Below are 27485 nucleotides of genomic sequence, written 5' to 3'. Positions count from 1 at the left end.
GTGATATTGTGGTTTTAGCTGACGTGTGTCGCCTCACTGTTTTGAGCGATGCTCGTTCATGTCTATGTAGAGCGAGCACAAGCGCGAGCCCGACGCTGACTTTCGTTGACTTAACGGCCACAGGTGTCGCTGTTAACAAGCATTTCTGATTGTTACAAACTTTTTTTTCAGACATTTTTTCCAGCATAAATATAAATATATTTATATTTATACTTATCATTTATATATATATATATTGTATATATATATATACAATATATATATAATGATAAGTATAAATATAAATATATTTATATTTATATTTATATTTATATTTATACTTATCATTATTTATAAGAGTATATATAGTGTAAAAACTTTAAATAAAAGTATATAAAGTGTGTATTTGGTGCAAAGGTTTCCATGGTGGCTGCTCTTCCATGATTGGCTCGTGGTTGCTATGGAGAATGTCCACAGCAACAGTCGGGGGGTGGAGACTAACTAAGACCGTCATTCACAGTGAAAGATAACGGACAGCTGTATGAACCAATCAACGATCGAGAAAAATAAAGGCGACCAATGAAAACGCAGCAAAAAGGAGAGGTATAGTTAGATAGAGAGCGCGGGTGGCTGTAGAAGAAGCTCTCTGAGATCCAGCAGCGACTAAACACACTGATGGTAAGCTCATTATTAACCTCCTGATAGCGTTTATATACAGTTAACTAGCTAGTGACTCACGTTAGTTATATGATATTATGTTGTGAGCACTGACAGGGTGTGGTTTTAATGTAGGGCGGTGTGCTATCATCGTCTAGCTGCTGTATATATAACGGAGCCACCAGGTTAGCTGAGCGGCTACCATACTGTATGTATTGTGTCTGTTCTCTCATCAGCATCAGCATCATCACAGCCTGCTGCTCTGTCTGTCTGCTGCCTGATGGAGATAACATCACTTACATTAACATTACTAACATCAACATTACTAACATTAACATTACTAACATTAACATTACTAACATTAACATTACTTACATTAACATTACTAACATCAACATTACTAACATTAACATTAACATTAAACATTACTAACATAACATTACTAACATTAACATTACTAACATTACATTACTAACATAACATTACTAACATTAACATAACCTAACTTACTACATTACATTTAACATGACTAACATCAACATTACATCAACAAACAACATAACATTACTAAATGAACATCTACTCAACATTAACATTACTAACATTAACATTACTAACATTAACATTACTAACATCAACATTAACATTACAACATTAACATTACTAACATGAACATTACTAACATTAACATTACTAACATTAAACATTACTAACAGTAACATTACTAACATCTTAACATTACTAACATCAACAATTACTAACATTAACATTACTAACAATCCTAACATTACTAACATCACATTAACAGGTACTAACATTAACATTACTAACATTAACATTACTAACATTAACATTACTAACATTTACTAACATTAACATTAGACATAACATACTAACATAAACAACATTAACATTACTAACAATAACATTGAACAATACTAACATTAACATTACTAACATCAACATTAACATTACTAACATCAACATTAACATTACTAAACATCATCATTAACATTACTAACATTAACATTACTAACATTAACATATACTAACATCAACATTAACATTACTAACATTATAACATTAACAATACTAACATTAACATTACTAACATCAACATTAACATTACTAACATCAACATTAACATTACAACATCAACATTAACATTACTAACATTAACATTACTAACATAACATTACTAACATTAACATTACTAACATCAACATTACATTACTAACATCAACATTAACATACTAACATTAACATTAACATTACTAACATTAACATTACTAACATACACATAACATTACATAACATTAACATTACTAACATTAACATTAACTAACATTAACATTAACATTAACATTACTAACATTAAACATTAACATTACTAACATCAACATTTAACATTACTAACATTAACATTACTAACATTAACATTAAAATACTAACATATACATAACTAACATTAACATTACTAACATTAACATTTTAACATCAACTAACATTAACATTAACATTACATTAACATAACATATAACCATTACCAACATTACTAACACATTAACATTAACATTACTAACATTAACATTAACAATACTACATTAACATTACTAACATTAACAATACTAACATTAACATTAACATTACTAACATTAACATTAACATTACATTAACATTACTAACTAACATTACATTAACATTACTAACATTAACATTACTAACATTAACATTAACAATACTAACATTAACATTACTAACATTAACAATACTAACATTAACATTAACATTACTAACATTAACATTAACATTAACATTACTAACATTAACATCAACATTACTAACATTAACATTACTAACATTAACATTACTAACATTAACATTAACATTAACATTACTAACATTAACAATACCAACATTAACATTACTAACATTAACATTACTAACATTAACAATACTAACATTAACATTAACATTACTAACATTAACATTACTAACAATAACATTAACATTACTAACATTAACATTACTAAAATCAACAATACTAACATTAACATTACTAATATCAACAATACTAACATTAACATTACTAACATTAACATTACTAACATTAACATTACTAAAATCAACATTAACATTACTAACATCAACAATACTAACATTAACAATACTAACATTAACATTACTAAAATCAACATTAACATTACTAACATCAACAATACTAACATTAACATTACTAAAATCAACATTAACATTACTAACATCAACAATACTAACATTAACAATACTAACATTAACATTACTAAAATCAACATTAACATTACTAACATCAACAATACTAACATTAACATTACTAAAATCAACATTAACATTACTAACATCCATCCATCCATCCATCTTCAACCGCTTATCCGGGATCGGGTCGCGGGGGCAACAGCTCCAGCAGGGGACCCCAAACTTCCCTTTCCCGGGCCACATTAACCAGCTCTGACTGGGGGATCCCGAGGCGTTCCCAGGCCAGAGTAGAGATATAATCTCTCCATCTAGTCCTGGGTCTTCCCCGTGGTCTCCTCCCAGCTGGTCGTGCCTGGAACACCTCCCAAGGGAGGCGCCCAGGAGGCATCCGTGCTAGATGCCCGAACCACCTCAACTGGCTCCTTTCGACGCAAAGGAGCAAGGACTCTACTCCGAGTCCCTCACGGATGACTGAGCTTCTTACCCTATCTCTAAGGGAGACGCCAGCCACCCTCCTGAGGAAACCCATTTCGGCCGCTTGCACCCGCGACCTCGTTCTTTCGGTCATGACCCAACCCTCATGACCATAGGTGAGAGTAGGAACGAAGATTGAACGGTAGATCGAGAGCTTTGCCTTCCGGCTCAGCTCTCTTTTCGTCACAACGGTGCGGTAAAGCGAATGCAATACCGCCCCTGCTGCTCCGATTCTCCGACCAATCTCACGTTCCATCGTCCCCTCACTCGCGAACAAGACCCCGAGATACTTAAACTCCTTCACTTGGGGTAAGGACTCATTCCCTACCCGGAGTAGGCAAACCACCGGTTTCCTGCTGAGAACCATGGCCTCAGATTTAGAGGTGCTGATTCTCATCCCGACTGCGTCACACTCGGCTGCGAACCGATCCAGTGAGTGCTGGAGGTCGCAGACCGATGATGCCAACAGGACCACATCATCTGCAAAAAGCAGCGATGAGATCCTCAGCACACCGATCTGCAAACCCTCCTCCACCCGACTACGCCTCGATATCCTGTCCATGAATATCACGAACAGGATTGGTGACAAAGCGCAGCCCTGGCGGAGGCCAACCCCCACCGGAAACGAGTCCGACTTATTGCCGAGGATCCGAACACAGCTCTCGCTTTGGGCGTACAGGGATTGGATGGCCCTGAGAAGTGCCCCCCTCACCCCATACTCCCGCAGCACCCCCCACAGTATCTCCCGGGGGACCCGGTCATATGCCTTCTCCAAGTCCACAAAACACATGTAGACTGGATGGGCATACTCCCAGGCCCCCTCCAGGATCCTTGCGAGAGTGAAAAGCTGGTCCGTTGTTCCACGGCCAGGACGGAATCCGCATTGTTCCTCTTCGATCTGAGGTTCGACTATCGGCCGAACCCTCATTACTAACATCAACAATACTAACATTAACATTAACAATACCGTGTGTATACCAGAGGACACACAATGAGGATTACTGTAGTTAACACTAGTACACAACTATCTACTGTATGGAGGTATATAGGGATACACATACAACACCAACACTAATCTCATGTTCATGCTTCAGAGGAGAGCTATGAGAATTGTTATTCAATCAGATTATTAAAAAACAAAGCACTATTTTATTTTATTTAGTGTGATCTGGTTGATCTTATTGAACTGCATAGCTAATAATGTACAAAGCATCAACACTAATGTTAATCTCATGTTCATGCTTCAGAGAGCTATAAGAATTGTTAATCAAATGGATTATTAAGAACCAACCAAAGCACTATTTTATTCATTTACATGCTTTGAAACTGTATGATCTATTTGATCTTAAACCTGCACAGATAATAATGTACAAAGCTAAGATAAGATATTCCTTTATTAATCCCGCAGTGAGGAAATTTGCAGTGTACAGCAGCAAAGGGGATAGTGCAAAAAACAAGATGCATCAGCTAACACAGTAAAAAAAAAAAAAAGAGCTTAACAAAATATGAACCATTTAAATAGAAGGAAGTATAAAAGAAGGAGCAGTATATACAGTATTGACAATAAACAGACTATTAACAAAATTGCACGAGTGGAAAATTATATTGCACTGTATGAATTACACCTGAGTAGTACTGATATAATTTTTATGAGCATTAATTTACCACTAGAGCCATTGTATTATACAACATGAACAATCCCTGATGAAGCTACGGAAAAGAGAAAGGCTTATTTGCTGCATATCTTTTTATTTTGTGGCAAAAATAATAACTATCTTTTCTCAAACCACCCACCCTACATCAATGACAGGACCATAAACATAAAATAGGAGTATTAATTAATTAATTCTATTTCTATGGGCAAGACAGGTTAATAAAAGTGTATTCAATGGAAGCTATAACAGCAAAACTCCATGTAAAGACAGACATGTTTTTAAACTGATGGGCTCCTCGTGTAATTACTTATTTTAGGTTACCAATGTGATAAAATTCTGTACTGATTAAATTGTGAATTTGGCCAAAACTAGCATCTGTTTCTTTTAAGGTACTTTTATTTTATTTTATTTTATTGTGTTTATTTATTTATTCATTCATTCATCCATTCATTCATGTGTTATTTATTTATTTATCTATTTATTTATTTGGAGACTCTCTATATGGATGCACATGATGCCATGGTTTGTAGATTTTTTAGATTTTTTTGTTTGTTTGTCAAATTAATAGTTCTTCTTTCTTTTTTAATTTCTTGACAAAGCAGCTGTGTATAATTAAAATGTACATAAGTATGAATAAACTTTTTGTTAAAATAAATAAATAAATAAAACAAGTGTGAGTAAAAAAGAATAGATTTATTTTATCTGGGAAATATTTTTTTAAAAGTTGAAAATAAGGTGGTAAACATATATAAAACTTAGGTATGATTATTATTGTGTATGAAATGTTGGGATCTTTGTTTTTTTTAGTTTTGTTTTTTTTAGCCTAAACCTAGTAGCGAAAGGGTTGCCTATTAGAATATGCTGTAAAGGGTAGGTATAATAAATATAAGCTTCAGCCTACACCTTTTCTGTCTATATTTTTTTGTTTTCCCTTGAAATTGAATTATTGAGGGGGCAAACAGGCCATTTTTATTTTGTTTTTATGTGCATTCTTTTTGGAAAATTGTTAATAAGGATTGAAATAAATTACTACTACTACTACTACTACTACTGCCGACATTAAACCCTTTGCAAATTGTTCCTTGATCTCTTTGCAGATCCAGCATGAGGAGCCAGTCCTTCCACTAACATGGAGAAGTACGAAAAGTTGAAGAAAATTGGGGAAGGTTCATTTGGAAAGGCCATCCTTGTCCAATCCAAAGAGGATGGACACCAATACGTCATCAAGGAGATCGGCATATCTGCAGTAAGCTCCGTCCTTATGCGTAATGTTACACAAGCTTCACATGTCACTATTAATGTGAGCTCTCTTGTGCTTCCTCACTCCATCTATCTCATTCTCTGTTGACAGATGTCGAGTAAAGAGAGGCAGGAATCTCGGAAAGAGGTTGCGGTTCTGGCCAACATGAGTCATCCCAACATCGTCCAGTATAAGGAGTCTTTTGAAGGTATTCACTCAATCCAGAGATGTTGGCCATTAAGTTGAAAGAACCACAGAGTTCATCTCGTGCAATTATATCCTGATGGACACACTATAAGGTTTATATTCTGACTTTTCTGAATGTCTCGCACAATTCTTTTTAAGAGGGGGGCTGCCTGTATATTGTGATGGATTACTGTGAGGGCGGAGACCTCTTCAAGAAGATCAACTCTCAGAAAGGAGTGCTGTTCTCAGAAGAGCAAGTAAGCCAATAAATCTTTGAGAACATGTGGATTGAATTGATCGTATCTTTGCCCTCTTCTTTGAACTGTAAGAAGACTCTTTGAATGTTCTTTTTTTCCCCCCCTCGTGTTGTTCAGACATCAGAATTACTTGTTGATACTGTATAATGTGTGTTAACCATCTTGTCCCTTTCCTAGATCATGAATTGGTTTGTGCAGATTTGCCTGGCACTGAAGCACGTGCACGATCGGAAAATCCTCCACAGGGACATCAAATCCCAGGTATTGATTCACTCCCTCAGTGATTATAAGTTGTTTATTTGTCATGCATTTCCTTATTTACGTGTCTTTTCATGATGTCCGCGTAGAACATATTTCTGACGAAAGATGGGACGGTGCAGCTTGGAGACTTTGGGATTGCAAGAGTGCTGAACAGGTATGTGAAATGTCACCTGAAAAGATTTGCAGAACTCTAATAAAGCCACGATTTGAGAATAGAAAAGCACAATATTTAATTTTCCATTCTCTTCTCATTTTCAGCACTGTTGAACTGGCAAGAACCTGTATAGGCACTCCATATTACCTGTCACCAGAGATCTGTGAAAACAAACCGTACAACAACAAAAGGTACTAACTCCATGTTGGGATGATTTTGTCTCATTTGTGGTGTAAATTAATATTTAATAGTAATCCCTGTCGGGGATAAGTTCTGTCCCACCAAATAGTGAGTCAAGCAGGATGAGGTGTTGGCTTCTGGGCGATGTAAAGGTATCATGTCTCCTCTTTATTGAGTGAACCTGCTTGTCTGTTGCTGTAGCAGGAAGCCAGTATTGATTTCCTCTTTAACTATTTTAAGTATGCATGTAATCTAATCCACTTAAAGTTACAACCGATGAAGTAAATTTATCAGTATCTCAACATCACATGTGGAGTTTTCTCAACAAAGAAACGACGGGATGCACCGATTACAATGCTGATACCGATGTGTTTGTTGTTATTTGTTCCCCTTTAGTGCCACGGAAACAAAGACATCTTCAATATATAAAAAGAACTGAGTTTTTTTTAAGTTATTCAGCGTTTCATTACACCGTTTTGATTGAGCACAAATTCAATCATACAAATTTATGAAACAACCTTTTAATTTAACCTTCTTTCACATGGAAAAGATCATTTTTGCTTTTTTAGCTGCTATAAAACTACGTATTAAATGAGAAGAATGTTTGAGTACTTACACTGTCCAACAAAAATATTAGTTTTGTGAAACATGAATTAAATGTAATTAAATGGAAATTTAAAGGCAATTAGAATCATAAATGGGACAATCTTTCACTCGTTGTTTTTCATACAGAACAATGTTCTTGTTGCTGATCTTTCTCCGAGACATAGTTGACTTTTTCTTTCACTTTTATTTGTGAACAAACCAAAGCACCCGCCGTCATGCCAGAGTCAAGTCCTGCCAGTGGCTTCTTCTCTGAATCAGCAGCTGTTGTCAGAAACCGACCGCAAATAACTAACACAACAGTTAGCCGGGGCAAAATTGATGCAACACAACAGATAAACATCGGCCACTGCCATCGGCGAATGTCATCTTATTTGCCGATAGGTCGATGGCAGTCAACAAGGCGAATATCGGCCGATAAATTGTTGCACCCCTAAAAGAGACTCTTCGATTTCTCCACTTAATGATAAAGAAAGGAAATGACTGTTGATACTTTATTGAATGAATGTAAATCTACCCCAGAACTTATCCCTGCCTGTCCATTTGTGTGCTCTCTCCTCTCCCTTTCCCTGCCGTCCCCTCCCTCTGCAGTGATATTTGGGCCCTAGGGTGTGTCCTGTATGAAATGTGCACTCTTAAGCATGCTGTAAGTATTCTGTGTGTGTGAGCTAATTACTAATTTATGTAGATGTAATGTGTTTTACGCAGCGTTGCAATGCTCTCTCACATGCATTGATCTCTTCCATGTATGTACTGTATGTGTAATGGTTGACAAACCAAGTTTCAAAGAATGATTTTTGTCCTGAGAGTCTCATAATCAAATCTGGAGCTCTTCATATTCTCAACCACTCCCTTAATAACCCCTGCTTATGGAGTCATAGGAGTGGCATCATAAAGAATAAATCTGTGAAAGAATAGGACAATACATGTGGAAATATAAAGAAGAATAAATAAAAGAATATATAAATACATTTAAACATGTGGAAATATAAAGAGGAATAAATAAAAGATTATTTAAGTAAATTAAAAAATGTGGAAATATAAAAAGAAAGAAATAAAAGAATAAATACATGTGGAAATATAAAGAGGAATAAATAAAGGAATTTATAAGTAAATATAAGAAATGTGGAAATATAAAGAGAAATAAAAGAATAAATACATGTGGAATGTAAAGAGGAATAAATAAAAGAATACATAAGTAAATACAAAATGTGGAAATATAAAGAGAAATAAATAATTGTGGACAAATAACTGATTAATATACTGACTAATATAAATAAATAATTATAAGCATTTTCATTTATTTTCACATTTATTAGTTCATTTATTTCTGTATACCTATTTTATATCTATATTTTAAAAATGTATAATTTATTTAAATATAAATTACTGTATTTGTTCTGTAAATTTTTTTTTTTTTAATATTTTATATAATGTAATTTATTTATTTAAATCCCTTTTATTTTCTTTATTATGGCACTCCTAAGACTCCATACCTGCTTTGTTCCATCATTGCATATGATTGTGTATGATTACCCTCAGTGGTTATTAATGTGTATTTCTCCTCAGTTTGAGGCCGGCAACATGAAGAACCTGGTTCTGAAGATCATCCGCGGCTCGTACCCTCCCGTGTCCATTCACTACTCCCAAGAACTGCGCTCTCTCTTGGCTCTGCTGTTTAAACGCAGCCCTCGAGAGAGGCCTTCAGTCATCACCATACTGGACAAACCTTTCCTCACCTGCAGGATAGAGAGGTTCCTCACACCCCAGGTAGAGCACACACTGAGTTATACAGACTGAATTTACATAAACCACACTGTGTTCAGTTAAATAACATTTATACTCTCTACTGATTCCAGATCATCGCTCAGGAATTCCGCCATACTTTTCTTCACAAGCAGCCTAAAGTGGGTGTGGTGCAGGGACCACCAGGTAAGCTAATAGGGGGGGAGGTAGTAGTAGTAGTAGTAGTAGTAGTAGTAGTAGTAGTAGAAGTAGAAGTAGCCATGCCAAGCAGTGGAACCACGCTGGCACAGGTTAAGTGTTTTTCCTCTGCACAGTAAGGTAAACTTGTTTAGTTTATTAGTGTTGCTGAGGCCTACATTTAGAGGGAGAAATAAACTGTGTCGTTTGCTTCAATTGTTGCTCCTAATTTAATGCTTTGTTGGTGCAATGCAGGCCAGATGTTTGAAAGACCGAGTGCATTTCAACTATAGTCTGAATTACATTTTGAATTGCACTTTCACGATAAAATGTTGCCTTACTTATGATTATCCAGTGGAGACCAGTGAGTAGATCCGCTAGAAAACAGTCATTTTTATATTTTGTTTATTTGTTTGTATTGCACATTTGCGCATTGTATTTGCTGTTGAATACTGACTGCTATATGGAGTCATAGGAGTGAGCTATAAATAAGAATAAATCTGTAAAAGAATAAGAAAATAAAAAAGCAAATAATAAAATAATAATAAGTATGTTAATTTATTTTCACATTTTTTATTTTTTTTATTTCTGTAAATATGTATTTATATATTTAAATATATATTTATTTATTTATATATTTTAAAAATATATATTTATTTATTTTTTGCATATGAATTACTTTATTTTTTATTTAAAATAGAGTATATGTGAGCAGAATTGACTACACAGCCTGGGCAGAAAGGCCTGCCCAAAGCCAGTTGATTGACAGCTTGGCCCTTCAAAGAATAGAAAAAAACAATTAAAGTATTTTATATGCAAAAAATAAATAAATATATATATTCTTTAAATGATATAAATAAATATATACAGGAATAAATGAACAAATGAATGTGAGAATAAATGAAAATGCTTATAATTATTCTTTTATATTTTGTTATCTGTCTTCACATTTCCACATTTATTTATGGTTTTATTTATTCCTCTTTTTTTTCCACATTTCTTTTCTTTTTTTCTTATTTTTTTACAGATTTATTAATTTTTATGGCACTCCTACGACTCCATAGCTAAATGTTTTTATATTTTTTTTACCTGTGTGACTAGCCAAGCGTCCTGCCCCTGGCTCCACACCACTCTCCCCAGCCCAGAAGATTACCAAACCAGCTTCTAAATACGGAGTGCCTTTAACTGCGAGGAAGGTGTTGGATGCAGCTAAAAAGCCTGCAGAGAGGAAACCGGCTGTCAAGCATAAACCGGTTAGTAGACTGTTGATGTTGATGACAAGTTGCTGAGATTCTTTTTTCAACTTTTTTTATTTGCTCCAGGTGTATTTAATGTTGAGCTCCTAGTGTGGCATGTCGGAGGCCTCTCCCATCTGTGTGTGTTTTTACATCATAGTGTGTTGCTACCTCTGAACCACAGTGTCATATGTTGCTTAGGCCCCTCTCCCAGCAGCCCCCCAGAGAAGAGTGAGTCAAGTGGAGCAAGAGAGGAAAAAACATGAGGTACAGCTGAGAGCCCCTCATAACTTGAATTTACTACTAGATTTCCCTTCTTTTTCTCTCCCCATTTACTCACACATGGAGGTCCCTTCCTACCAGCATTTTTAGTTTTTCTTCCCTCTCATTACGCTTGATCCATATAATTCACCTGTTTTCTGCTCCCGGCCCATTCGGAGTGTTTCTGCCTGATGTTTCTCTGTTAACCAACCTTTCCCTCCTCACCTACTTTACCTGCCCAGTGACAGAGCAGTCCTGCTGCCTCTTGCCTCAAAGCGGGTTTCTTTAGCATGTCTCTTTTTGTGATTGAGATGCCTTTGCTTCACGCTGCAGGATGGAATGAGAAAGAAAAGGATGGAGTTGATTGAGAAAGAAAGGAACCATAGAGAGCAGGTGGGTGCATTGTTAAAGGGATAGTTCATGTGTTTCTCAGTGGGGTTGTATGAGGTACTTCTCCATAGTCAGTGTATTAACTACTGTAGATGGAGTTAGTAGAAACAGACAGGAGTACCAGCACGGGAGAAAAGCACTGCTGTGGAAAAATGTATATCAGTAGAATATTTTCACCGCTTTACCTCGCTGTCAGACAGCCCTTTCTGACAGGGAACTGAAGTCTTCAAAGCCACCAGACTCCATTGAAAAAAACTGTAATTTTACCTCTCAGAGCACAGGAGTTGCTGGTCTACCGCTGCCTCCATCGGTTAGTTTGTTTGTGTTATTGTGTGACTTTGGTGTTTTAAAGGGTTAGGCTGCATTCACACAAGATCAGGCGTTGCCGCTATTCACTGTATGGTTGTGCGGAGGTCCGGACGAGTCACTTTAATGACCCATTAACTGTGTTGATTAACGTCTTTTAGTTCCCTCATGACTGGGTTGCACAGTTCTGGATCGCCGGTTATGTGATTGGCCACCGCAGCGTGACGTTGGGTTGCGTTTTTCTCCTAAAGTTGATTCTGTTTCTACTTTTCTGCCTCAGGCCGCTGTGTTTATTTTCGGTACCTCCTGCCGCAGCCCAAGCACACTACCCCCATTCAAAATTAATGGAAAAACTTGAATTTTTGCTGGACCGCTTGTTCTCGTGTGAATGCAGCCTTAGTTCGGATTCACCAAAGTCACACAATAACACAAACAAACCAACAGATCGAGGCAGCGGTAGACCAGCAACTCCTGTCTTCTGTGAGGTAAAAATACTGTTTTTCTCAATGGATTCTGGTGGCTTTGAAGAGAGCATAGATAACTGCTTCAGTTCCCCATCAGAAAGAGCTGTCTGACAACAAGGTAAAGCAGCAAAACTACACTTACTATGGAGACGTACCGCATACAACCACACTGAGAAACTTCTACACTATCCCTTTTAAATTTGTAAAGTTTCTGATCGATCAGGAAACTACTGAACGAGTAACAGCTGTGTTCCCTCTCAGATGTTCCTGTTGAAAGCGGAGCAAATGAAGAGATATGAAAAGGAAAAGGTAGGTGTTGAATTTGTTTCTTGTGGGTATAGTTATTACTCTTCTTTTATGTATCAAGTCATTACTGGAGTAGTGGAAAGGGTCATTAAATGTATTGTTTTTCTCCATCTATAACTGAAATAATGATGAACCTGTATCTATAACAGATCAATCGTATAAACCAGGCCAGAGAACAAGGCTGGAAGCACGTCTTGAGTTCTAGTGGAGGAAGCAGCCCAGAGAGGAAGGTACCGGATGACCATTTCCTTTTTTATCATACAAAGTGTTACTAGAACTACATTTCATGATTGCATTGTTATAACAGTTCTCCGTGTGTCATACAGCTCCTCCTCCAGGCTCACAACCACCTTTTGTCTCCTTAACTCAGTGTTTTGTAGGCGGTGGAAAGAGGGCCGTCCCAAGCTCCGGTCAGGGTCCTAACCCTTCAGCCTGTCTCCCGAGTAAAACCCCATATGAACACTACCACGCTGCTCTGGACCAGATGGCAAAACCACAGCTTAAAGCCGTCAGCAGAGAGGGATCCTCAGCAGGACCAGGCAGTCCCATTCGGTACGTTCAGATTGTCTCTGTGTTTAAGGTGATTTGTTTTTTGTTGAATAATAGTTTTAATGGCGTCGCCTCTCTGTCTGTGTGTGTGTGTGTGTGTGAGAAGTGTACCGGCTGCTGCTGGCCCAGTGCTGCCCAACGGCCCGGCCCGACTCCTAAACTGTGACGCAATCAAGAGAGAGCTGCAGAGGCTGCAGTACGTCTCTAAACCGGTCCATGTTAGCAGGTCAGTCGAGCAGCAAATGACACTACTGTACACATCTGGATTTAAACTCCACATCCTGGCTCTTTTCACAGAGTATTAATTACCATATTCTGTTTAAAGGGCGCGTGGTCAAGCGGCTGGTGGACGGTCTTATCAGGTTGAGGAGTTTTTACAGCGGAAGAGAGAAGCCATGCTCAACAAAGTTCGTGCTGAGGGACAGCTGGTACGTAGTGTGACTCATATGACTCATGTGATTTTAAGGATAACCTATTGAGTGTTGAATACAGAATCTTTTCTATCATCAACTTTATTTATTCCCTCGCATACTGGGTATGATTTTCTATGCACAGAGATGAAAAGTGACTGATGTATTTGAATATTATGAATCTTAAAGGGTAACTTTTCAATCTGAACCCTATTTTCCCATGTGTTTTGTGCCACTAAGCATCAGCGCTCTCCCTCAATACTGGACTAGTTTCAAACAATTGTTGTCCCTATTAGTCACTTAGACAACAAAATCAAATCAAATGGCTCCATGTATCGTGAAAGAGTTGCTAGTACTGTCAAACCCACTAAGTATCAGTCAGATTTTCAGCTCATTGTTTTGGTTTGTAAAACCATGAGAGCTTATTGTAAGTTACCTGTTAAGCACAAATAGCATTGAGCCAAAGTAATGGAGTGGCTGGTGAAGAAAGTTGAACATATGAGAGGCCAAAAATAATCCTTTTTCACTCTTCATTATCAGATAAATCTGATAAAGTTAGAGTATATCAAAGCCTCTGTTGCTGTCTCTCTGTTTTTATGTATTTATTTATTTACCTTTATTTGACCAGGAAGTCTCATTGAGATCAACCATACAAAATAACAACACAATAAAATACAACAACATGATATACATTAAATCACATAAAACAGTAGTTTAACTCGGTGGCCTCTCAAGAAAAACAACAACATTTATCACCCCTGATGCTTTTGAATTTGTCAATGGATATAAATGTTTCTAATTTTAGATCTTTTTTGTAAATTATTCCATGCCCAGGGTGCATAGTAGGAAAATGCAGATTTCCCCAGATTTGTCAAAAAAAAAAACGGGGTACATTTAAAAGCAACAACTTGGAGGAGAAGAACCTCAGAGGAGGCTGACAGACAGGCATCCCTGACATGTTCTTGCCATATTGAGTTGCTGTAGCTAATGTGTGTTGCAAACAGTTGGTCACTTTGACATCCAGCAGACATAGAGCAACATATTCAATCCAATAGTCCAGTATTTACTGGGCGGGTTTAGTCTTTACCAACCCCTGAGGAACATTCCTTGGATTTCAGCTCACCAGATGGTTGTCGTTCTTCACCAGCTAGATCTTAACTTTATCTTTATGATGCCGGGCAGATTTATTGCTTGAAACCAGCTGTCAAATGCTGCAGGAAAGCTAAAGTACTATGTGTAGAGCTGCAGAGTTTGGTGCTATTAATTATCCGTGGTTTCATTATAATGAATGACCCCTTTCAGTTTACATGTAGTGATTTAATTCAACGTTACCTCCTGGCCCCAGCAGCTCATGACTGTTGTGGCAGTTAGGTGTTAGGGAGGCTATGTCCTTTTTTTTAAAAATGTGGTTAAATTGAACGGTAAACAGGGAACTCGGCAAAACCTGGCAGCCGTCTATGGAAGCCGGGCTGGTTCGCTTCGTTTCAGGAGACCCAAAGCCAACAAAGAGGAGGAGGTAGGAGCCCAGGAACCGAACGCCCAGCCTCACACTCCACCTCACTCATCACAGCACGTCTGGCTTGGCTCGTCGTCATTCATGTCTGTCTGCACAAAACTCCCTTTGACACTCCCATAATTCAACCCAGCAGCTCCAACCAATAATTCAAACCCATGCCCGCCCCTTTATACAGCCAACCTGTGGTGTTCCACTGTCCAGTGAGCTGTTATATTATTTATTTTACCTCCCCAATAATGGCTATTCACAACAATAAATACTATTGTTTTATTTTTTTCATTATTGTGTATAATGTCCCATTTCAAATAACCAAACCACCTCAGTTTTGAGTTGTGTATTGCAGCTTTTTTTTTTTTTGCTTTGAATGGAGCACGTAAATGTATAATGTATATTATTGTTAACTGAAAAAAATGTGTAATTTTTTTTCTGGCTGACGTGTAAATGTACAGAAGCTTCTATGGAGGACAAATCCTGCCAAAATAAAAAAATAAATTACTCAAATAAATATGCCATTAAATGAACCAAAAATAAAAATGCAATGCATTACTTAATTGATAAAATCTTACAATAAATTTATAAAGAAAAGAATACAGAAACAAATAAGTTTGGGGAAATAAATAGGGGGAAATTTAAAGGGGAAGATCATGCGTAAACACTTAAATAAATACATACAATTTAATAATGAATAAATACATTATACATAAATACCAAAATAAACAAATACATTTAAAAGTTGATAAAAATAAATAAGTGAATAAATAAATAAATAAATACATAAAAGAGAAAATGAAATAGATGGATAGGGGAAGTAATACAAAAATAAAGAAAGAAAGAAGCAAATATCAATTTATTTACATTTATTTTTAATATTATTTTTGGTTCATTTAATGGCATATTTATTTATCGCATCATTTATTTATTTTTTATTTTGGCAGGTTCCGTCCTCCATAGCTATCATCATACTGTGTTGTGCCTTTTATAAGTGCTTTCTGTGTATGCAATTTAATTTTTGTATGATTGTGACCACAGGTATCAAAGCCGTATTCCACCTTCTCTCCGTGTGTCTAGCGTACAGTGTGTAACATTTCTGTGTTTGTTCTCAGGAGTACTTGTCAAGACTGAGGCAGATTCGCTTGCAGAACTTCAATGAACGTCAGCAGATCAAAGCCCGACTCAGAGGAGAGAAGGTACCGTACCGTCCTCCTCCTCTCTCACATTCTCACAGAGCAGCTCTTTAATGAGTGATTTCACTTTTCTCTGAAATTTCGTCTTGTTGTTGTTGCTGTGTTTTTTCTTCAGTATGACAGTGATGGGTCTGACAGCCAGGAGTCCAGCGAGGAAGCGGAGCAAAGGAGAAAGAAGATTGAGGCTTTGAAAGTGAGTCTGCCTCAGAAATAATACATTTTACAATATGCAACATTTAGATGATGACATAGACAAACTGGTGACACAGTGACAGAATTGAAGAGATAATAAAATGACGGTTCAAGGTTCATCTATTGCAGTTGTAGTACCTTCATGCTTAATTTTATTTATATATTTACCTTCTGGAAACCCCATTAGTTACTTCCACGGTACAAAAACACTACATCACAATGAAAAAAAATTATGTGATTAAACTCCAAAGCAAAAAAAGAAAACAAACAAACTTCAACCAAAACAAAACAACAATAAAACTACTAATGACAATAATAACAACAAATGACCACAAGTTAAAAAGGGAACAAAAAACAAGAATACTCAAAAAAAACCACTAAAATCAACAACAATAAAACTACTATAACAACAAAACAACAAGTATACACACCTTAACACAGGCGGCACATTCAATACAGCTCAAAAACGACTGCAGTACCATTTTAAAAAAACAGTATTCAGTTGCCTAAAGATAAATAAACCGAGAGAATTCACACACCGTGCTGCCATAGCCTCATTCTTCTTCGTTTGTATGTATATCTGTACTCACCAGGCCCAAGCAAATGCCCGTGCTGCTGTACTGAAAGAGCAACTAGAGAAGAAGAGGAAAGAAGCTTATGAGAGAGAAAAGAGAGTTTGGGAGGACCATGTAAGCTCTTTCTTTCTTTGCTCCACTCTAACATTCCTTATTAAATACCATTACATACTAGTGCATTAGTTTAGTCTAATCTTGGGTATTGTGTATTTTGAAGCTTGCAGCTCGGGGGGTGAAGGTTGGCGTCATGGCACCAGGAAACGTAGAGGCGGCAGTAGCAGCATCATCTATCTCTGACAGTCCTCTTCCTCAACCCAGTCCATCTCAGCCAGAACCAGCTGCCAAAGCTCCAGCTCTGCCTGCAGCGATATCCATGACCGCTGCCCTGAAGAACGTCGGAGCAGTCAGTATACGTTTACAAAATCTATCACACCCTCACAGTATTGTTTGAGTATGTTCTCCTAAATCAATATTGCATTTTGTGTTTGGCAGATTACTCCACTAAAAGAAAAGTCCTCTGAGCCAGAGACTGCCATGGTCATCCAGGTGAGTTTATGAGATGTGTGCTAAAATAGCAGAATTCAGTTTCTGATTTAGAGAGATAATACTTCTTAATGCTTTTCGTGTAACAGAGTGAGAAAAAGCAGATTCTACGCAGACTCAACCAGAACCTAAAAGCCCAGAGTCCAGTGGAGGAGCTGGTGGAGTCGCTTCCACCCCCTGCGGAACCGAGTCCTGCCCCGCAACAGAACCAGTCCGACACGGAGAAACGCCTCCCTTCCAACGGAGACCGGAAGAAGTGGGACGCAGCAGAACTGCCTGTACTTCCTGTGGCTCAGCAGACCTTAGAGGAAACCTGCACCACCACAGCCTGTAAGTCGAGCCAACTCTCGAGCCCCATGTTTTAACAAAAGTTAAAGGACTACTTCGGCCATAAAATGACCATTTGTACATCAATTACTCACCATGTGTTACTTTGAGTTCTTGAAGAAAACTTAGTTTTTCTCTCATGCCTCCACGGTGAACGGAGAAACAAAAAACGGAGTAAATGGGGTATAACAGCAAAACTATATCAAAACATCCGTTTACAAACTCTCACACAACTCGTGCAGAATAATCTAAGTCTCATTTTTCCGCTCATATGCTCACTACTTCCCAAACACACGCATCTTCACTAAAACCTCATTATTTAAAACACTTCAGACTGGTGCGGACGAGTAGCGCGTCTGAGCAGGCGTGAGTCTCCTTATGTAGAAGTGTTTTAAATAGTCAATAAGTAATAATAATGCCACATGCCAGCAGTTCTGCTGTGGAAATTTAGTGATAAACTTGTAAGGAATTTAAACACATTAGTGCTTCAACTTAAAGGTTTTGGAAGAAATTTTGTTCAGCTCTTTTCTTCCAACGTTCTCTCAGCACCCGCTTCAGTGTCTCCAGATGATCGACCGTCTTCTGCTGGAGACAGGAAGAAGTGGGAGGCAGGAGTTCCTCTCGTCCTCTCTGTAGCCCAACAAACTCTAGAGGAGACGATCTTCAGGACCATTGGTGAGTCACCTTCTCCCTGAGTGAGAAAAATCACAACAGTCTGCAGTGTGCACATAAAATCTCTCTCTCTATGTGTATGTATGTCTCAGAGCAAACAGCGGGTGAAGTCATACAGATGGGTGGGCTGCAGGAAGAAGCTCCTAGGAAGGTGTGGAGATCGAGTCCAGACTCTCTGGTGCTGAGAGTCCTTCAGGAGGCCGAGCTTCAGCCTCTCACCCAGCAGCTGGAGAATGTCACCCTCTGTGAGGAGGACTTTTTCAGCCCTGGTTAGTCTTCGCTGAAGTCTTCTTCATTTGTGTCATTATATGGACATGAAGGAGTCTTGTTAAATGGTTACTGATGAGGCCATGTTCTCCCCAGATAAGCCTCAACAGACAGCTGCAGCTGAAGTTGTGAAGACACCTAAAGAAGTGTTGCCCTCTAAGCCAACAGCGTCTGCTGTGATTCAGAGCCCAGAGGTCCAGGAGGAGAGATCACACCCAACAGAGGTCTCGCATCAGGAAACGTCTGTGGCCGGTGCCGTAGAGAGAGTGACACTGCCGCCCGACCTCACTGAGATTCAGGGTTAGTGTGACACTCAACCCCACATTGATGTGATATCTCAGCTCCTCATTTTAAAGTATGACCCAATCCCAGTTTCCACACTCACAGACTCACAGACTCACAGACTCACAGACTTCAAGGCGCGTTTCTGCAAATTCTGTGAGGGTTTAGGGCTTTCCCACTGTCAGATTGTCAAGTCCTTGAGGGCTCTCTTGCAGATATTTGAGCCCTTTATGAACACTTTCCATAAGTCTATATTTCTGCAGACTTTGCCTGAGGGAATTACCCACAATTCATAGCTTTGTGATGTTAAACACAAGATTACCAGGGAAGCAGAGTATAGAAGCAAAGAGACAAAACGGCCTTAGGGGGAGACGTTGGGATCGGGGCTATAATGCAGTCCTATCTCTTCTGAATTCTTGCAGATCCAGCAGACATGGAGTTGGTGGTTTTAGAAGAGACGCCTAAACAGGCCTCACATCCTCCAGCTGGTGTGCAGCCGGCGTGGGAGCAGGAAGCCCGACAGACAATGTGACTGTTCATCTTTTTTTTTTCTATTTATACTAAGAAAGTCAGCCATTGTTTACCCACTCCAATATTATGGAGGATGGAACCCACCAAAATAAAAAATAAATAAATAAACTTAATTAATGTACAAATATGCCATTAAATTAACCAAAAATATTAAAAATGAATGTAGGCATTAATTAATTGGTAACATGTGATATAAATTCATATTTCTGTTATAATTTGTCTCTTTATTTATTTATCTTTGTAATGCTTCCCCACCCATCTACTCTCCTATTTAATTTTTTATTTTCCCTTTTATTTTATTTTTTATTTATATTTGCATTTATTTTTTATTTGTTTTAGATTTATTTTTAAATTTAATTTTTTATTATTAAATTGTTAATATTTATTTATGTATTTATTATTCATGAATAACATAAATATTAATTTATGTCACATTTTATCAATGAATTAATTCCCGCATTTATTTTGTAATATTATTTTTGGTTAATTAATAGCATGTTTATTTATTGAGTAATTTATTTATTTATTTATATTTTGGCAGATTCCGTCCACTACTCTGAATCAAAACTTGATGTACCTTATTTATTTAAGTTAACATTATTTAATTATTCTTCTTTTCTTTTTTTGAGCGAACAATTTCTTTAATACATTTAAAGACATCATCCATATTTGTGGCGCTAAAGTGTATTTTCCTTACAGGCCACCAGAGGGCGTTATAAGACCTGCAGGCTCTAAGGAGGCTGAGAAGAGTTCAGAGAAACCAGCTGAATCTTCTGGTGAGGTTAATGTTTAATGAGTTTTTTTTCTCAGTGTGATTATAATCTTAATTAAATCTCCCCTCCCTCTCCCTCTCCATCTCCCTCTCCCAGGTCTAGCACCATGCGAGGAGCCCTTGTTTATGAAGTTGTGCTCCCCAGCCCACCGACGCACCGCTGCCCTGGCGCTCCTCTCGGCCCAGTCCTCCATGGACGAGTCCTCCTCCTCTCTGGCCTCACGTTCACGCTCTGTCTCACCTCTGCGCTCCAAACACCACGACGCCCTCCTCATTGGCCTCTCAACGGGCATGTTTGACGCCAACAACCCCAAGGTGATCACCGGCTGAGCTTGAATTAAAAACACACTTTAGTTTTGTTTTGTTTTACTGGAAATGACACAGCTTCAAGAAGACAGGTTATCACATGATAGAATGGGATCTATATTTGAGGAAATAGTTGTTGAGCTTGGTGTGATGTCGAGACTTGCGTCGGTATTTTTAGGTTGGTAGATATTCTTTATTAATGAGGCGGTCTGGAATAGAGCCAGAGACATTAATCACATAGTCTGAAGCTGCAGTGGGTCTGATAGGACAGAGAGAGCATCCATCAACCTATATCTTTCATAACCTTCATCAGGGACATTTGGGATCTGCAGCCCAACATTCGTCACACAAAGAGCTGCACAGAATAGGAACGTGGTAGGTTTTGTCAGTGTGCTGACTTTTAGGGTTTGGCTTTAGCTTATTATAAATGGTATAATCACTGCTTGAAGTGGAAGGACAGATTGTGAAGCTGATTGGTGAAGTTGAAATGAGGAGTTATCTATACGATACCTCCTCATTTCACAACAAAAACCTAAATAAGGTGACAGCTGGCTGGAGATTGCCTGAAAGTTTCCTACTTCCTGTTGGCTATATTGTGTCTCATTTCCAGTGTTGTGTGTTTAAAAAGTACAAATGTCGGAAGATAGCAATTACTACTCACTCATCTTTTAAGTGGTTACATCAAGAGTTTGCAAATATTGTTTTGTATTAGAGGAAGGTGTTTTTTATTTACGGATTACACATTTACACACGGATTGTCGATCTGTTCATACAAATAATATTGAGACAAATCTATCTCCTGTCTGATACCCATCAAAGTGTTGAACATGTTGCTCTGTTTGTGCTGTCAGATGCTGCGGACCTGCTCTCTACCAGACCTCAGTCGTCTCTTCAGCTCCCAGCAGGACTCTGCAGCAACGGGTGATGCTCATGTTGCCCCGGACAACAACCTGGAGATCGAGGACCTGGAGGAGGAGGCGGCTAAAGACGACGACCAGTCAGAGACTGAAGAGTAAGAAAAACACACATGAAAAATGGCTGGTAGATTTAATACACCGATTCCTTCCCTTACCCCAATTCTGTCAATCATTTTCAGTTTCATTTAGCTGAGAAACTAAAAATACATCAAGTTGATGGCGTACTGTGTGTAATAACAATATCCCCTGTTCCCTAATAGTGCATACGAGGATGAAGACCTGCGGGACATCCGGGCCTCCATGGAGAGACTGCTGCAAGAAGAGGTCGGTGCAGGAGACTTTAATGGAAACCCTCCAGAGGGAGAAGACCAAACGCTCTTCAACAGGATAGCAGCTGAGATCAACCAGGACAACAATCAGATGGCTGTAGATGATGAGGATGATGATGAGGATGATGAAGAGGAGGAGGATGAGGAGGAAGAAGGCGAGGAGGAGCAGGAGGATGAGGATGAGGAGGACGAGGATGAGGAATGCTCTAACGGGAGTCCTGGTGATGAGGAAGCAGGGGAGCTGCTTAGCAACGGTGTCGGAGAGGAGAACCACAGTAATGACAGCCAGCTCAACGAGGAGTGGCATTCAGGTACCAAAATAAAAGCTTATCAAACTATTAATATTAGTTATTCTAGTGTAAGAACAAACATTAATTTACCACTTTTGCTGACATATTCAATTAAATTAAAAGGTTTAAAAAAACAATGTTGCCAAAGCATCAAAATAATTAACACAAATGCACAATAATATAAATATGAATATTCACACAACATTACAATTGTTATATATTTATGATATGATGACAGATATGATGATACATATACTCGTGGTTGTCAGATATTGTGGAGAAAGCTTGCAAACTACTGGTTTAAAATCATCTTGAATTAAAGGGATGGTTCGAAGTGGGGTGGTACTTATCCATAGTCGGCGTATTTCCTAAAAAAACAAACAGTAATTTTAACTCACAGAACACAGGAGTTGCTGGTCCACCGCTGCCTCAATCGGTCAGTTTGTTTGTGTTATTGTGTGACTTTGGTGAATCCGAACTAAACCTTTAAAACACCAAAGTCACTCAATAGCACAAACAAACTAAGTGATTGATGCTGCGGTAGACCAGCAACTCCCATGTTTCAGGGAGTTCAAATTACTATTTTGGTCAATGGAGTCTGGTGGCTTTGAAGAGAGCGATCTAACAGCTTCAGTTCCCCGTCAGAAAGGGCTGTCTGACAGTGAGGTAAAGCGGTGAAAATATTCTACATATAGCATACTATTAAACTGATCCGTTTAGCTGCTGCCTCCGTGTGACAGCAGTACTTTTCTCCCGTGCTGGTACGCCTGTCTGTTTCTCCAAACTCCATCTACTGTAGGTAATACACTGACTATGTAGAAGTACCTCATACAACCACACTGAGAAACATCTGAACTATCCCTTTTAAATAGTTTATGTCAGATGATTCATGCCTTTTAATAAGTGGCTGTGTAATATAAAGGTTATTGCAAATCAGATTGATAACAGTGTTATGAGAACTGATAAAATCCTGCTGCACCGTAGATGGCAGCGGCGAGGATCTCCAGGGCGGAGAGACTGCGCATCACGACAGCATCTTCAGTCGTCTGGAAGAACTTCGCTTCAACCTGGAGCAGCAGATGGGCTTTGAGAAGTTCATCGAGGCCTACAATAAGATTAAGGTATGAACATGTTTCTCTAAACGTTGACACCGTGGAGGATAAGATTGATTAAACAGATTCTTTTGGCATTTAAGGCTATGCATGAAGACGAGGATGAGAATATTGACCTGGGCTCCAGTTTGGTCCTGAGCATTTTGGGAACTGAGCACCAGCATCTGTATCCCAACATCCTTCATCTCGTGATGGCAGACGGTGCATACCAAGAAGGTTAGTGACTGCAGATATTTTTATCTCTTCATCATTTACACTGCGTCTCTGAAAAGCACAACTGTCCTCAGTGGCCCCCCACCCCCCGCCCCCCGTCAGCACAGAGCCGTGTCAGAGTACAGTGAGTGTTTAATCTCATCTCCTCTTTCCTCCCATTGCTGCAGAGTCATGAAGCGACTAAGTAGATGTGAAACACACCCTCAACTCTGTCTGTTTCTTGCCGTGTGCCAAGTCAGTTGTCAGAGATGAGGGAGGGTGTTGAGTATTTCTTTCGAGTTTGACAGCTCTCCCTCAGGATGGGAGCAGTCTTCAGATGCATTCTCTCACTGAACATCTCTATTTGACGATTCTTTTGTTTTTCTATTTTTACCGTCTTCAGTAGAAGAAGAACAGGAGGATGCATGATAAATGTCAAATATCTCCCTTGAGGATCTATCTGGAGATCTGTGAAAGATGTTATCTGCTGGCTCCCATCCATACAGCAATAACACTGGGTGTATATTTGAAACATTTTTTTAGGCACCAAACAGAGAACAGATCTGTGTATTGTGGTGATGCAGTATAATCTGTTGGCTCCACACACAAATTATCCACTACATCCACGCTGTTTGCTGTGAGTTTTAGGTCACTTCTGATGCCTGTTGTTCCCTTTTAAATGGGCTCACCAAAGTCATGAGGACACATCATCTGGGAGCCATGAATGTCTGCATCAATTTGGAGACATCTCTTTTGTCATTTTCTTATTAAAGGGATAGTTCTGGTGTTTCTCAGTGTGGTTGTATGAGGTACTTCTCCATAGTCAGTGTATTACCTACAGTAGATGGAGTTTGGAGAAACAGAAAGCAAAGTAGTGTACTGCTGTGGACGGGGGCAGCAGCTAAACACATTTTAGACACCTAAAAAAACTATCAGTGTACGCTATATTTAGAATATTTTCACTGCTTTACCTCGCTGGTAGAGACATCCTTTTCCAACGGGTTATCTATGCTCTCTTCAAAGCCGCCAGACTAAATTGAAATTTTTTTTAATTTTACTTCTCAAAACACGGGAGTTGCTGGTCTACTGCTGCCTCTATTGGTTAGTTAGTTTGTGTTATTGTGTGTCTTTGGTGAATTCGAACTAACCCTTTAAAACACCAAAGTCACACAATAACACAAACGAACCGACCGACCGAGGCAGCGGTAGACCATTAACTCCTGTGGTCTGAGAGGTAAAATTACAAGTTTTTTCAAAGGAGTCTGGTGACTTTGAAGAGAGTAGAGTTGAATACAAAGGCTTCAGTTCCCCGTAGTAATAGTAATGATAACTTTATTAATATTGCACTTTTCCAAAACAAGTTACAAAGTGCTTTACAAAAACATAAAAAGCAAGAGAAATGAACAGGTAGTAATAAATAAAAATAGAGTTGATACAGTAAAAATGACAAGCAAGGTATGAAGTACTAAAACACAGTAACAACACGTAGAATAATAGAATATTTAATGAAGATAAAGCAATTCTGAAAAAGTGCGTTTTTAAAAGACAAAACAGAGCTAGCCTGCCTGATCTCCTAAGAAAGGGCTGTCTGACAGCGAGGTCAAGCGGTGATAATATTCTAAATATAGTGTACACTTAAACTGATATCGACTTTTTTTTAGGTGTATAAAATGTGTTTAGCTGCGGCCCCCGTCCACAGCAGTACATTGCTTTGCTCCCGTGCTGGTACTCCTGTCTGTTTCTACTAACTCCATCTACTGTAGGTAATACACTGACTATGGAGAAGTTCCTCACACAACCCCACGAGAAACACCTGAACTATCCCTTTTAAATGGGATCACCAAAGTCATGAGGACGCATCATCTGGGAGTCATGAATATCTGCACCAATTTGGAGTCATCTGCTTCTCTTTGGTCCTTTTCTTATTAAGAGACATGATCTAACCGATGACCTCTGCCTCTCTAATTAATGATCTGTCCCAACATGACTCTCTCTCTCTCCTCTCTCTCTATCTCTCTCTCTCTCTCCTCTCTCTCTCTCTCTCCTCTCTCTCTGGTAGATAATGATGAATAATGTTCGATGCAGTGGAGCCGCTGGCAGCTACGACAATCTGCTAGCTATCCGATGTCTTCCCATGACGCACATCACTGGCAGAAGGATCTATGCATGAAAGGTCGCAGCCGCGCATCTACCAGTGTTTCAGGCACACTTGCATGATGAATAACTAGTTACACTCCAGGCTGTATTTCATATGTTTGACTATCAGACACTATTTTCTAAACCAGTGTTCATTCAAAAGTGCATTATCAAATACACGTTCTTATTAACCAAAGTTAACTTCAGAGTTCTGTCAGATGTTTATGAAAGTCTTTATCATGTAAACGAATGAAACACATGTTAATATGTAAACTGGGTTGTGTTTCAGTTTGTTGTTGGTTCAGTTAGAATCCCCCTGTGGCGTTTTATTTTGGCGGGTAAAGATCTGGTCCTCTCAGGTGCTCTCTCTTTCTAACTGTCACATACTCGACCGTAGCTTCAAATCTTAAAACCAGGTCGCCCTCAAAGCAAGTGTACCGTGGTTTACTCAGAACCAGTTCAACCTCCTTTTTTTCTTACCAAACAAAGAAGTTAAATATGATCTAATACATTTTCCACCTTTCTTACTGTTTCCCAAATTTAATCAAAAGATGTGTGTGAGTTTGCTGTTTGTTGCCATGGTAATGTAGCAAGATTGTGATGTAGTGGACCAGGTCAGATTGATGTTCAGAGAGTTGTACAGATGATGTAAGCAATGGTACAGATAATAATAATAACAATAATAATTCATATTTGAGTATAAATTAAATATTGTAAATCTTTATAAGAAATAAACACTTTTTTTAAGAACCTGAGGAGTTTTCTTTTCTTTTTTACATATACTCAAGTACTAATAGCCTACTTAAAGGAACAGTGTGTAACATTTAGGGGGATCTATTGGCAAAAATGGAATATAATATTAATAAGTATGTTTTCTTTAGTGTATAATCACCTGAAAATAAGAATCATTGTGTTTTTGTTGCCTTAGAATGAGCCGTTTATATCTACATAGGGAGCTGGTCGCCATGTTTCTACAGTAGCCCAGAACGGACAAACCAAACACTGACTCTAAAGAGAGACTTTCATGTTTTTGCATCGGCCACCATAGTTCTCCTACACGCTTGGCACCTGTGGGCAAAAAGTGAAGCCAATGCTGAAGTGCCTTAAATTTGCATTCTTTCTAACAGCCAGCAGGGGGCGACTCCTCTGGTTGCAAAGAGAAGTCTGATTGTATAGAAGTCTATGAGAAAATGAGCCTACTTCTCTCTTGATTTATTACCTCAGTAAACATTGTAAACATGAGTTTATGGTCTCAATCGCTAGTTTCAAGTCTTCTTCAATACAGCATGATGTTCATTTAGTAAATTATGGTCCCATTTAGAGTCAAATAGACCATAAAGCAGGGGATGCTTTAGGGCGGGGCTACCTTGTGATTGACAGGTCGCTACCATGGCGTTGTCCGGTCCGCTTTTTCATCTTACAACTTAAACCCTTTCACAGTGTGTTTTCACTTCATCAAAGTTAATTTTAACATTTTTGGTGACCTACAAATGTCTTATTCTGCGTTCGGTTGTACTTAGCTCCACCCTCTCGTGTCACTTCTGGTTATATAATACATTTACTGACACATTTATACTTTTACTTTTAGCTGATAATATTTACATACATCCAAAGATG

The 27485-nt window shown here is 38.3% G+C and overlaps 1 protein-coding gene across 4 annotated transcripts; it reads left to right on the top strand.

Annotated features, from left to right (window-relative positions):
• The first annotated feature begins 540 nt into the window (after positions 1-540).
• On the top strand, positions 541-26616 carry nek1 (NIMA-related kinase 1). 4 transcript variants are annotated; one of them, XM_074636185.1, is made up of 36 exons: positions 541-657; positions 6098-6246; positions 6352-6448; positions 6586-6683; positions 6861-6944; positions 7031-7098; positions 7203-7289; positions 8473-8527; positions 9451-9651; positions 9741-9813; positions 10906-11057; positions 11241-11306; positions 11634-11693; positions 12722-12769; positions 12916-12996; positions 13137-13318; positions 13422-13541; positions 13641-13743; positions 15155-15241; positions 16345-16428; positions 16541-16618; positions 17211-17306; positions 17410-17595; positions 17685-17738; positions 17825-18065; positions 18609-18737; positions 18827-19003; positions 19098-19301; positions 19706-19811; positions 20514-20590; positions 20684-20901; positions 21744-21904; positions 22070-22449; positions 23413-23549; positions 23624-23756; positions 25792-26616. In XM_074636185.1, exons 2-36 carry the CDS (start codon positions 6130-6132, stop codon positions 25803-25805), a joined length of 4254 nt encoding a protein of 1417 aa, XP_074492286.1. In that variant the 5' UTR covers positions 541-657; positions 6098-6129; the 3' UTR covers positions 25806-26616. The 4 variants fall into 4 exon arrangements, with proteins under 4 accessions (XP_074492286.1, XP_074492287.1, XP_074492288.1 ...); XM_074636186.1 differs by lacking the exon at positions 11241-11306; XM_074636187.1 differs by lacking the exon at positions 15155-15241.
• The last annotated feature ends 869 nt before the right edge of the window (positions 26617-27485 follow it).

Source organism: Sebastes fasciatus, chromosome 5 (assembly GCF_043250625.1).
Source record: "Sebastes fasciatus isolate fSebFas1 chromosome 5, fSebFas1.pri, whole genome shotgun sequence".
Lineage (NCBI taxonomy): Eukaryota > Metazoa > Chordata > Actinopteri > Perciformes > Sebastidae > Sebastes > Sebastes fasciatus.
The sequence above is the reverse complement of the archived record's forward strand: the minus strand, read 5'-3'. Positions and strand labels throughout refer to the sequence as shown.